Source organism: Hypanus sabinus, chromosome X1 (assembly GCF_030144855.1).
Source record: "Hypanus sabinus isolate sHypSab1 chromosome X1, sHypSab1.hap1, whole genome shotgun sequence".
NCBI lineage: Eukaryota > Metazoa > Chordata > Chondrichthyes > Myliobatiformes > Dasyatidae > Hypanus > Hypanus sabinus.
In genome coordinates this window covers 41,754,315-41,766,801 of record NC_082738.1, presented here as the reverse complement: position 1 = coordinate 41,766,801, position 12,487 = coordinate 41,754,315, and the positions used below count along the sequence as shown (strand labels likewise).

The 12,487-nt window shown below is 40.6% G+C and overlaps 1 protein-coding gene across 3 annotated transcripts in view; it reads left to right on the top strand.

Moving 5' to 3' along the window:
• dhx58 (DEXH (Asp-Glu-X-His) box polypeptide 58) overlaps positions 1–11,558 on the top strand; it is a 41,917-nt gene extending 30,359 nt beyond the window's left edge. For all 3 annotated transcript variants that reach the window (XM_059956460.1, XM_059956459.1, XM_059956461.1), the window contains exons 9-13: positions 5,801–5,950; positions 7,028–7,189; positions 8,990–9,180; positions 9,784–9,877; positions 10,891–11,558. In XM_059956460.1, coding sequence (XP_059812443.1) covers positions 5,801–5,950; positions 7,028–7,189; positions 8,990–9,180; positions 9,784–9,877; positions 10,891–11,067 — 774 coding nt within the window. In that variant the 3' untranslated portion in view covers positions 11,068–11,558. The remainder of the gene's footprint in view (positions 1–5,800; positions 5,951–7,027; positions 7,190–8,989; positions 9,181–9,783; positions 9,878–10,890) is intronic.
• The last annotated feature ends 929 nt before the right edge of the window (positions 11,559–12,487 follow it).

Sequence of the window (12,487 nt, the reverse complement as noted above, 5' to 3'; positions counted from 1 at the left end):
TGTCAAATAATGATTTTAACCAATGAAATAAGGCAGCCCAGCTTTTGTTTTGTTTTTGTTCTGTTTTTTTTTGTTAGCTTAGGGGGATTTTTTTTCTCGTAGAAGATCTTTCTTCTTTGAATCTTTCTCATGTTTAGTTACTAAGAGATTGGGAGGCTTAGATTACACATGTTACTCGGAGTCTATGTCTGTATACGTTAACCGTTATTAGTGTAATCCCGATCTCTTTGTATCACTTTCATTGTTATGTTTATATATTTGAAAGTTAATAAAAAAGATTGATAAAGAAAAGAATTTATTTTAGAGCAATATAAAGAATAATATACAGAAAAAAAGAAAAATTGTTAATAAAGTAGTAAAAGAAACAAAGTAATACTTATCATCCAATCACCAAGCAACTCTACACAATATACTGTCAAAGGGAACCGCAAGTGTCCGATAGCTTTTAAGGTCTCTCCATCTCTCTCTCCCCACATCTTCTCCTCCCCCTCTCCACCACTCCCTTTAACCCCTCCCTCCTTCACCTGTCCTTTTTGCTCTCGCTTTGTCCCCCTCCTTGCCCTCCTTGCAGTTCCAGAGATCAGCAACTCAACTAAGATTCCCAGTAGCATAAAGAAATGCCTCTTTTTATATTCTTCAAAAATATAACGTAATTATAACTCCAGTATTTTTCCATCTCCTAGCGGTAGCAGCTTGCACCTTATCTCTCTCAACTGTCAGCCTAGGCAAATAACTTGCAAACTGTCACCTTAATTCTTCACCTTTCTTGCACTCTAACTTCTCCGGCACTGGCTTCAAAGAAGTTCAATATGTGGAAAGGTGCCTGGAGTTGATATAGTAATTATTAACAATATTCCACGAATACAGAACATAGCACGCTATGGCACAGTACAGTCCCTTCAGCCCATGATGTTATGCCGACCTTTTAATTTATTCTAAAACCAATCTAACCCTTCCCTGCCACACTGCCCTCCATTTTTCTATCATCCATGTGCCTATCTAAGAGTTTCCTAAATGTCCATAATATATCTGCCTCTACCACCACCCCTGGCAGGAAATTCTACTCTGCCACCATTCTCCCTAAAAAAAAACTTACCTCTGACATCTGCCCTATACTTTAATCCAATCACCTTGAAATTATTCCCCTCATATTAGCCATTTCTGCACTAGCTAAAAATCTAGTTATTCACTCAATCTATGCATTTTATCATCCTGATTGATGATCAGACTGGATGATCGTGGATTAGCTGCATCAGACGAGGTCAATCTGTTATTGAAGATATCTATACAGATGAATCTTCTCATAGAATTTACCTTTTTAACTCAAGGAACTATTACTAATTTTTCACTGAGACCAAATGTAGCAACTCTGTGATATGTAAGTATTCAGGCCAGAGCCAATTGGAATCTCTTTCTGGGTGTGCACTGTACACTATTGCACTTCATTGAGATCTGTTCAACTTTTCTTTCAACTGTTAGTATGAAGTACTTTGATTATATTTTTACCTCAATGGTGACCACAAGGAAGTAATACTCCTGAACACTTGTCACATTTGTCAATGCAGTGTAAGCAACTGAATGTACAAAGAACAGATTACAGCCTTTTTAAAATGTGAGGCAGAACACAAAGCTAAAGGAGTTGTCCCACAGAGCTACTATTATGTTTTACAGCAAGTTCTGCAGGAACAGCAATGCTTCAGAATGCCTTGGAGAAAGATGAATGTTTGAGGGTGGTGGTGACATTGAGAGGTTAACTGATTTCCCGCCTCTTGCCTCTTTTTGATCTAATTTTCAGAAGACCCTTTTAAATAGAATGTGAGGAAACAATTAAAATCAATTGTAAGTCCACTTGGAATTTCCAGTGAAAAACCTAAAATCCCAGTCTGATAGTTCAGAAAGGAGGGTGAGTGAGTCTGAGGAAAGAAATGTGTTATGATAACAATAGAAAAAGCTGTAAATCTGGGGAAAGAGGAAGAGTTGACATTTCATGATATTGGACTAAGCCAAATTTGTGATGTGATGAATTGCTGCATCAGACAGAGCCAGGATTGCAGGTAGTGAAAGTTAATGAAATGGTTGGTGCCAGAGAGGCTAATAAGGGATAAGTTGAAATTATGATATAAAGCAACTGAGGGTTCAAAGTTCAAAATAAATTTATTATCACAGTACAGTACATATATGTCATCATATACAATCCTGAGATTCATTTTCTTGTGGGCATACTCGGTAAATACAAGAATCATAATAGAATTAATGAAAGACCGCACCCAACAGGGTGAACAAGCAACCAGTGTGCAAAAGAAAACAAACTGTGCAGATACAAAAGAAAAAAGAAATATTAATAATAAATAAATAAGCAATAAATTTTGAGAACATAAAATGACGAGTCCTTGAAAGTGAGTCATAGATGGGGGAACAATTCAGCGATGGGGCAACTGAAGTTGAGTGACATTACTCCATTGGTTCAAGAGCCTAATGTGTAATAACTGTTCCTGAACCGGTAGGAAAAGGGGAATGAAATCATTGAGGTAGTCTAGGGTTCACCTCAAGTGCCATCAGCCATGTATTTACTTGGTTCACTGTGAATTCGCTACTACAGCTTACCCTGACCAAGAGCATTAAGAGACACTAAGATTTAGATTTTCCTGTTCACTCTGAGTTGTCAATAGCTGGGGAAAGTTGAGGGCTCAAGGCAATTTCTGTATTAGGAATGGGAGAGTTCATAGTCCATTTCAAAGCAATCACATTCTGTCAGATCCAGAAATTCAACTCTTTATAGAGTTTTTCAAACAATGGGCAGTGATAGAAAAATGGGCAAGTAAGGATTTCATGGAAAATAGGCAGCAAGGACGTTTGCTCGAAAGGAAATAGAAGTTCCTGGCGTACGAGGTGCAGTAACGATTGGCAAGGTGGAAGCTTTGCTCATTATGTGGCATAAATAAACCATTTCCTCATTGGCAAGTGTGGGCTGCCACTGGGATCAGTGAGGTGACCTTAATTTGTTTTACAATTAAAGTAAATGAATTTGGATGAAGACACCAAGATTTAAAGATTAAAGAATAGCTTTACTATCACACGTACATCGAAACATATAGCAAAACAGTTTGCAGCAAATCAAATTAGCAAGGATTGCACTGGCAGCACGCTTATGGTGCCAACATAGCATGCTCACAACTTGCTAACCCTAACAGTATGCCTTTGGAATGTGGGGGGGGGGGGCACCTAGAGAAAATTCACACAGTCACGGAGAGAACATATAAACTCCTGATAGGGAATAGAGGGAATTGAACCCGTATCTTACAGCTGGAGCTGTAACAGCATAATGCTAACCATTATGTTACTGTGCTACTTCCAAAATGCTAAAGGTATAAATGCTAGATCTGCTGATGAGAAAAAAGGAGGTAGCAAAGTTATGTAGAGATAATGAGGAAATTGAGAAAATCATGACCTTGTTCATTTTGGCAGCAGCAATAAGAAAACATACTACCTAACTGATTTAAGAAATGGCAACTGCAGAGAGATCTGGATGAACTACTGCACAATTTGCAAGAGACTAGTGTGCAGATATATCAAGAAGTTAAGAAAGCTAGCTGTTGTTTAGTGCTAGGGGAATTGAATGCAAAAGGAGGGAGGTACGTGGGGCATTGGTGAGATCACGCATGGAGTATCAGTACAGAATTGCTTTCATTATTTAAGGAAGGATCTTAATGCGTTACAAGCAGTTTCAGAGAAAGCTCAATAGAATAAAATCTGGAATGGGCATGAATGTTGTCTCTTGATAAAAGGCTGGACTGGCTAGGCATGCATCTGCTGGAATCTAGAAGAGTCAGAGGACGCCTGACCAAAAATCTATGAGGACCTAAGAAGTCTTGACATCTTGGATGTGGAGAGATATTTCCCCTTGTGGAGGTGATAAGCAAGGGAATGAACAGTTATGGCAAATAGACAGTAAATGGGGTTTGAGTCAGAAAAAAACACTATTTTTTAGATGTTCGAGTTCAAGTTGAATTGTCATTCAACCATGAATACAGCCAAACAGAATAGTGTTACTCCAGGACCAATTTGCAACACACAGTACCAACAGCCACACACGCATAAGGCAGGCATATAGCAAGATAGCAAGCATGTATAAGATATCAGTAAAATGCAGTCACACAAAAAATATATAGACTGAGACCCTGAGTCCATGGATGTTGCAGGAGTCTGCAGTTGAACACAATACAGGTTGCCTTCTGCCAAGCGATCACTGGGGGCAGCACTGAGTCCAGCTTGGATGTCACGCCACACCACCTCCACTGGAGTGCACTGACTCTAATGCCTCTCTCCTGGGCGGCTGTAAACAGGCTACACTGCAGCTTGAGGCCTAGTCCTCACGACAACCAGGGCCAGACAGCTCCTCTGCCATCTGCCAATAAATGAGTGAATCAGTCTTGCAGCATTCCACATTAACAATGTCCAGTAGGGTCTTGCGATCACAGGAAAAGTGACTAAGATGATCACTTGCTGTTAGACTGCACACCACCTTCGCACACGGACTCTCTGATGCAGGCTGCAGTACGATCTGCACCAAGTCCAGCTCCTTCAGTTCTTCTGCCGTAGAGCAACTCACTGACAGGGTAGAACTGCAGTGCTTTCAGTTCTTAATGTCCAGCAGGGTCTTGCGATCATAAAGAAATACATTTAAAAAGGACAATAATGCTTTCGGTTGACCCCAGAGAAGCTGCTGTGATTGTGCATGCCACCATTTTACGAGGCTTCAGGGGTTCAACACACAAAATTCTGGAGGAAATTATCAGGTAGGTAGCATCAATGGAAGGCTTCAGGAGCTTTTTGCCCAACTGATACTCTTTTATTAGTATGTTTATCTATAGTAATAGTTTATTTGAAGTAAATATTTCACTTAATCTTGATTGGAGCTGCTATGTTTGAAGTAATGAACTGTTCTGTGGGAATCTTGTGTATTGTTAAGCTACTTTACAGAAAGCACAAGATGTGGTATAGCATTGAATCCTCAGATGGAATTGACAACATTTTTAAAGCAGCTAAATAAATAATTATTTATAGTTCAATATCCAACAAAATAAAACGACTGAAAACTAAGAAAGGAATTCACTGCATTGCAATCATATAACTGGAAGATGCAAAATCAACCCTGCAATGCCACTCTTGGCCAGAAGTTGTAATTGCAACATTGAAAGTTTACATAGACAGTTCCCATAGACAAATTCAGAAAATGCTGGAAAATCTCATCAAGTCAGGTAGCATCATTGGAAAATGAAACATCCGAGCTGAGTTGCAGGTAGCATCATTGGAAAATGAAACATCCGAGCTGAGTTGCAGAGTCTAAATGTTGACTGTTTCTCCTTCTACAAATGCTGCCTGATTTGCTGAGCTTTTCCCGCATTTCCTGCTTTATTTCAGATTTCCAGCATCTGCAGTTTTTAGTTTCCTTGATACATGTGTTGGCAAATGTTACAGGAAAGGATGACATACACCCAACCAAAAGATATTTTATTTTATTGGTGGGAAATGTGCAAGGTCAACAGATTTCACCAGCATCATTTGATGTCAAATTCTAAAATGACATTTAAGCATAGAATCATACAGCATAGTAACAGACCATTTGGCCCAACTCATCCACACTGATCCTGTGGGTATCTTTCCATACTAATCTTATCACCCGTGACTTGTTTTGACCTCGTTACAATCCACAGAGGAAATAGGAGTAAGCATTAAGATCCCATTTGAGTGATCTGTGAATGGAACATTAATTTTTTTGTGTGTGACCGTGATTTTTCAGCAAGAGCAACAGGAAGTTATTCAGAAGTTCCGAACAGGCGAAATCAACCTCCTTGTTGCTACCAGTGTGGCAGAAGAAGGCCTTGACATAAAAGCATGCAACATCGTCATCCGCTATGGACTTATCACTAATGAGATTTCCATGGTTCAGGTAAACTAATTCCCTCTATTCAGAGTCCATCTTCTTGTTCACTAGGAGTAAGGAGCCCACAGTACACACTATATTATGTGTGAAGTGAAGACTAATTTTTTTCTATCAAAAGCAGACTTCTAAGGAACATACCACAAACCAATAACGGGTAAAACACTTTGGAGAATTCCTCTTTGATGCTGTTGGCTGATAGGAACTGGTCCCAGAAATTAAAATATAAACAAACAATTCTGAAGTAACAGGTCAGGCCATGTCTGTGGGAAGAGAAACAGTTAATTTCAGGTAAAGGTATTTTTTTCATTTAGAGTCCTTGAAGTTATGTGGAGGAGGTGCTACCTGAGAAGTGCCCAAGTGGGGAATAGATTGGGTTCAACCATCTCAAGTGCTGGTTGGGATGACTAACTAATGAAAAAAGGGCTTGATTTAAAATATATATTTACTGGAAAGAATATGAGTGGGGTCATGACTGAAGTTCTTAAAGTAATGTTGGAAGTAATCACCAACATTAGCAGAGAGCGCATTGAAAGCTTGCTGAAGAGACCGAGGCAGCATTACCATGTGGACTACACCACCACCTAGTGTTATGGATGGTATATAGTTGAAACACTTCGAAGGAAATGGGATTTCTCATTTCACCTGGAATGTACAGATTTGATTTGGGGAGTAAGAGAAAGTAGACTAGGTTCAAAAGTAAGATTGTCTCTGATGGCCTATCTTTCTATTTTATATATTCTCCAAACTCTCTCATCTTCTGCTTCTGGCCTCTTATATATCCTCACTATTGTATTCATCAACCTTTCCCTTCCAGCTCTTATGCCTGCCTTTCCTCCCTTCTTTATGGCCTTCCTTAATACTTAATTCTCAAACCAAATTTACAGTCATCTATCCTATTATCTTCTTGTTAGGGTTTCATCCAACTTGCCTGATCACAGCTCTTCTTAGATTACAGGTGCAATGTAGGTGTTTGCAAATAATACATAAACAATTCATCTCCATCGTTTCAAAAGGTAATCATCTTGAACAACTCACTGTGCTTTGCTACTGTATAATGGTCTGGTTTTTATCTCCTTTTCCAAGGCCCGAGGAAGAGCACGGGCTGAAAGCAGTGTTTATTCAGTTGTTGCTGAAAAAGGAGGGAAAGAGATGCGACGGGAATTTGTAAATGAATTCCGTGAGGATCTAATGAAACAAGCAATAGAGAATGTGCAACGTATGCTTGACCGAGACTACCAAATAAAGGTAATTATTTGACATGAGATTTGCTTTATTTTGCAAATCCAACATAACTTGGGGAGACTGTTCATCTGCAACTTTTGGCCCCTGTGTGTAAATCTATTCTGTACACAACCATAAAATCTAGTCATGATTAGAATCATAGAACATAGAATTAGGCCCTTTGGCCATATTGGTCTATGCTGAACAAGATTTCCATCTAAGTAAGTCCCATATGCCTGCATTTGGCCCATATCTAAATCTTTCCTATCTACATACGTGTCCAAGTGCCTTTTAAAAGTAGGTGTACCTGCCTTAACCACTTCCTTTGGTAGCTCATTCCACATACTGGCTACCCACTAGGTGAAAAATTTGCCCTTCAGGTTCTTATTAAATCTTTCCCATCTCATCCTAAACCCATGTCCTCCAGTTCTCGATTCCACAACTCTGGGAAAAGGATTGAATACATTCACCCATGCCCCCTCATGATTTTATACACCTCTTTAAGATGACCCTTCATTCTCCTGCTGATCCCAGCCTGATCATCTGTCCATAAGTGAGTGCCTTGGGACCTAGCAACGTCCTTATAAAACTCGTCTGCACTTAATATGTCTTTCTTGTGTCAGGGTGACCTTAAGCGCAACAGAGTTGCCAAAATAATTACATAAGTTCATGGTATCTCGAAACATTTCCCAAAGAGAAATGATAGGCTCCCATTTGAGCAGGGATCGAATGAATGTGTACAGACCCTTTAGGGACTGTAAAGTAAGTGAAGCTGTTTGAAAACTTGGGTGGCACGGTGGTGTAACACTATTAGAGCACCAGTGACCTGTGTTCAATTCCGCCACTGTCTGTAAAGAGTTTGGACTGTGTGGGCTGCCTCTGGGTGCTCTGGTTTCCTCCTACATTCCAAGGACATATGGGTTAATTGGTAGGTTAATCGCTCACATAGGTGTAATTGGGTGGCATGGAGCTACTGAGCTGAAAGGGTCTGTTACTGTGAGAAAGAGAAAAAGAAAGCTAATTATCTTGAACAACTCGGATAGTTTGTGATCCACAGGGTGAACTGATCACTCAAACTTTTGTAGCCTATCGAGGCTTCATCTGAACTGGTTTGCGGAGCTGAGTGATCATAAATGGATGGTGATCTGTAAATAAAGGCTTGTGCCAGGAATGGGGACCCGGTGTGTCACTGGAGAGCTGGGACCATGAGCCACATATGGTCTGGAGTCGGGAATGCATGAGGGCATGTGGCTGGAGCTGAGCTTGGAAACACAGGCAGGATTCAAGGCTGTAGTCAACATTGGTAATGTGAGCTGGGTGAGTAGCCAGAGTCAGGAGCCGGGTTCCTGGCTTGGGATAGGATGAGATTCAGGAATTGGAGACAGACAAGTGGGTCAATTGAGTTCAAATCCTGCCAGTGTCTGTAAGGAGTTTGCACGTTCTCCCTGTGACTGCGTGGGTTTCCTCTGGGTGCTCCAGTTTCCTCCCACCATCCAAAATGTACAGTTAGGATTAGTAAGTTGTGGGCATGCTACATTGATGCCAGAAGCATGCTGATCCCTGTGGGCTGCTCCAGAGCAATCTTTGGATTGTGTTGATCATTGGCGCAAAACAAAGTGTGTCACTATGTGCTTATTTTTTTGATGTACGTCTAACATAGAAAGCTAATGAAAAAATACCACAGTTCAGCTTCACTCGCCTCTGTGTTGCCATCCTCGCTAAGTCCATGTTCTTGCTGGTGCTTTCAAACTCTGAAAGAGCTGTTAAACTGCTTTCATAGAAAACAAGGAACTGCTTAAACCCAAAATGATTTCTCTGTTTTAGATTCAAGAGCTGCAGTTGGAAGGCATAATGAAACAGAAGGTGAAAGATGAGAAACAAGATTCCATGAGGATGGAAAATCTTCCTGAACATGTGAGGTTTTGCTGTCGGAACTGCAATAAGGCAGTGTGTTCTGCCAGTGACCTCCGAATCATTGAGGGCATGCATCATGTTAATGTGAATCCAAACTTCCGGTAAGTGTTCAGAATTACAGTTATGGCACAAATGCAGTACAAGGCCAGGCCTGCTCTGTGACAAACAAGCCCATTCCCCTGCTCTAATCCCCATAATTGTACAGGTTATTCTCCAATAAATGCTCCTGCAATTTCATTGTTAAGGCACTGAGTTTGTTTCCATTGCTCATAAAGGCATTGAATTCCAGATTGTAAATGCTCTCTGCATCAAGACAATTTTGACACAAAATATCAGCAATTTCTCTTCTTCCACTGATGCTGCTTAACCCACTGAGTTCCTCTGGTAGATCGGTGCTGTCCTGATGAAGAGTCTCAGCCTGAAACATTGACTGTTTATTCCCTTCCACAGATGCTGCCTGACCTGCTGAGTTCCTGCAGCATTTTATGTGTCTTCGTATAGTAGATTATTGCTATGATTAATTGCAACATTTTTTAAAATTTCAGATTTTTGGTATATACTTCTTGCTTTTGGTTTCAAGATTTTGGAAGGTTTTTTTTTAAAAGGCTGAAAATGGAACATTAACACAAGGATGAGCCCTTATCTGTGGCCCCAGCTAAATATAAACGTTTTATTCGCTTTTGACTCCTATTTTGTTTTTCCAGGATTTACTACAAAGTCCATGGAAAAATTAACCTTCCAAGGAAATTTGAAGACTGGGAACCAGGTGGCACAGTTGTGTGTGTGAAATGTGGCCAGGTATGTTTGATCCAGTGAGCCCTATGGTGACCAGTTGCAACTTGGGAAATGAAGCAGACAACTGCCTTGGCAAAACTCATTTTGAGCCTCATTAATATCCAAAAAATATGTATGCAACTGGAAAAAGTGGGATATGCAATCTATAACTGAAGACCTTTTGTAAATTTAACAAGAGTACTTTGGAGACACTGTGAACCACAATGTACTGAGTTCTATTAAAGTTATTTATCACAAACCAACCTAGACTATCTGGGGATAAACAGGGGTTTTGTTATTCTGTGTGGATTAGTACAACTGAGTGTTGTGACTCACCTACCACTGCATTCATACAGCTTTTGCCTTATTTAAATCCCACTTTCTGTGTTAATGATATGTCCATCAGAAGCAATCTCCAATTGACAAGTTAAGCTGATGGAATTGCCTAATCTCTGCCTTGATTCACAGCTGTGTACGTGATTCCATCTCCAAGTCAGATAGGATGCAGACTGCATTAGCAATGTGAACTGTCTTCTTCCTTGAAATCTAGATTGTTGGTGCTAACTGTGGTTATCATCCTGTTGTGGTGGAGAGGCTTGTGAGTTCCTGAGATCCCGAGAGCGATGCTGGCTGGAGCTTAGCTCCTGGTAGGGTCACCCATGGCGGTAAGGTCAAGGGGGAGGTTCCAGACAAAGTGCAATCCAACACAGACATCAGCGGTGGAGTTGGCAGAAAATGATGACACAATCACAACCACAGTGAAGGCAGAAGATGGTTACAACAGGGAAGGGTCCCCAGTCACCTTCCATGCCACGTCACTGGACCCTGACCCCAATCTGTCAAGGACCATGTGATGACTGCCCATTTCCTCAGCCTCCCTACGTTAGACAAAGTAATGCACAGGCATTCTCCACTGAGGCAATAACTCCCTGGGAGAACATCATGCTCAACTCAAGTGATCACACTACTAGGGTTGTCTCCAAAAATCAGTTTTGAAATAGCATTTAATTATCCCTCTAATGTATCTCTCCACACAGAACTGGGGAATGCAGATGATCTACAAGAAAGTGCCCATTCCCAGTTTATGCATCAAGAACTTTGTGGTGGAGCTGCCAAATGAGAGAAGACCCTTCAAGCAATGGAAAAGTGTTCCCTGCCAGATCCAGGACTTCAACTACATTGAATATTGTAAAGACAACATTCTAGATATCTGAATGAGCATAATAAACTTTTAATTCTCAATGACACCTTCCAACTAGTTTATACTTCAGACATCTTAGAAATGAATTTACATATTCCAGTGTGCAATGATGAGAAAAATCTTGAAAAGATGTAAAACGATTTTAGTTAACAATATGATTTCAGAGGTTCTTCTCAGTACTAGTTAGAGAAGTGAAACTTGCAATTAGATTGAGCTTTTACTGTAATGGATGCTCTGTAGGAACTTACTCATCTGTAACCAAACTTTTGGTTTTATTCAAAGCAAAGTTATAAACTGCTGTTTAACCTTTTGATGGCTTGGAGATGGGAATTGGGAGGGGTGGGGCAGGGCAGGGAGGCAACCAAAGGATGATTGTAGCATAGGTGCATCTCTGTCATCGATGTAAATTGTATATTTGTTATGTGGTATGTACTGCACAAACTTCCTTTGTACTATGCTTTCTTGATTTAAAAAAAACCAATAAAAACTGTTCCTTTGTGTTCATCAGATGTGCAGAGAGGGGGAGCTTGCTACATGGGCAACAGCTTGCTCTCTATGTTGTACTGCCCAGGCTTGTGTATCTAGACGGCCAGGCCGCAACATCCATGGTTGACCCTAACTGACAGAGGCCTCAATCAGTCAGTGTTATTTGCCTTGGTAAGCACAGAGATCTCACCTCTCCCGGAAGTTCCGGGAGTCTCCCGCATATTGATAGCGGCTTCCTAACTCCTCCAAATTATATACAGTATCCCGGAAATCAATTTTTTTGAGAGGGAGAGAGGGAGTGAGGGCGAGCATCCTGATTGGTCTCTCTTTGTGCTAAGTAGACCTATCAGTTTTCCCTGTGGGTGGGCTTTAAAATCAACCTCAAAAATAATGACAGTGTTGCTCGCCGCACTGTTTGCAACAGTGAATTTTCTATTGCCCATGGTGGGTTAAAATGTAAAAGATATGTTGAGGTGAGCTGAACAGGTGTCATTCATTCATTAGTATAGCTAACATTATTTAAACGAGCTGGCTAGCTGCTAAGGAGTTACTCTACTGATGTCCAACGTGATGAAGCCAAACTCCCTGTAGACTTGCTTAAAGTTTAATAGAATAAAAAAGTGACTCCATGATAATATAAGTACATATTTTACTGTCACGTTTTCTGCATATCCCCAACTTGGTTTACAAATTAGACAAAATCACTAAACAAAGGTGCTACCTTCCTTAAATGAGTTTTTGCAGGATGGGATGTCTGTAAGCAGCAACATCAAAGAGACTACAGATGTTATAGCCTTGGCAATTTTATTTATCTAGTGACCATCTTGCTTTATTTGCTACGCCTCCTACCCCTTGCAGGGGCATTCCTAGCCCCTTGAGAGTAAAGAGATTACCAGCTGCCAGACTACTGCTTATCCTGTCCCCTGAAAGGTTGCTTGGTGATTTAT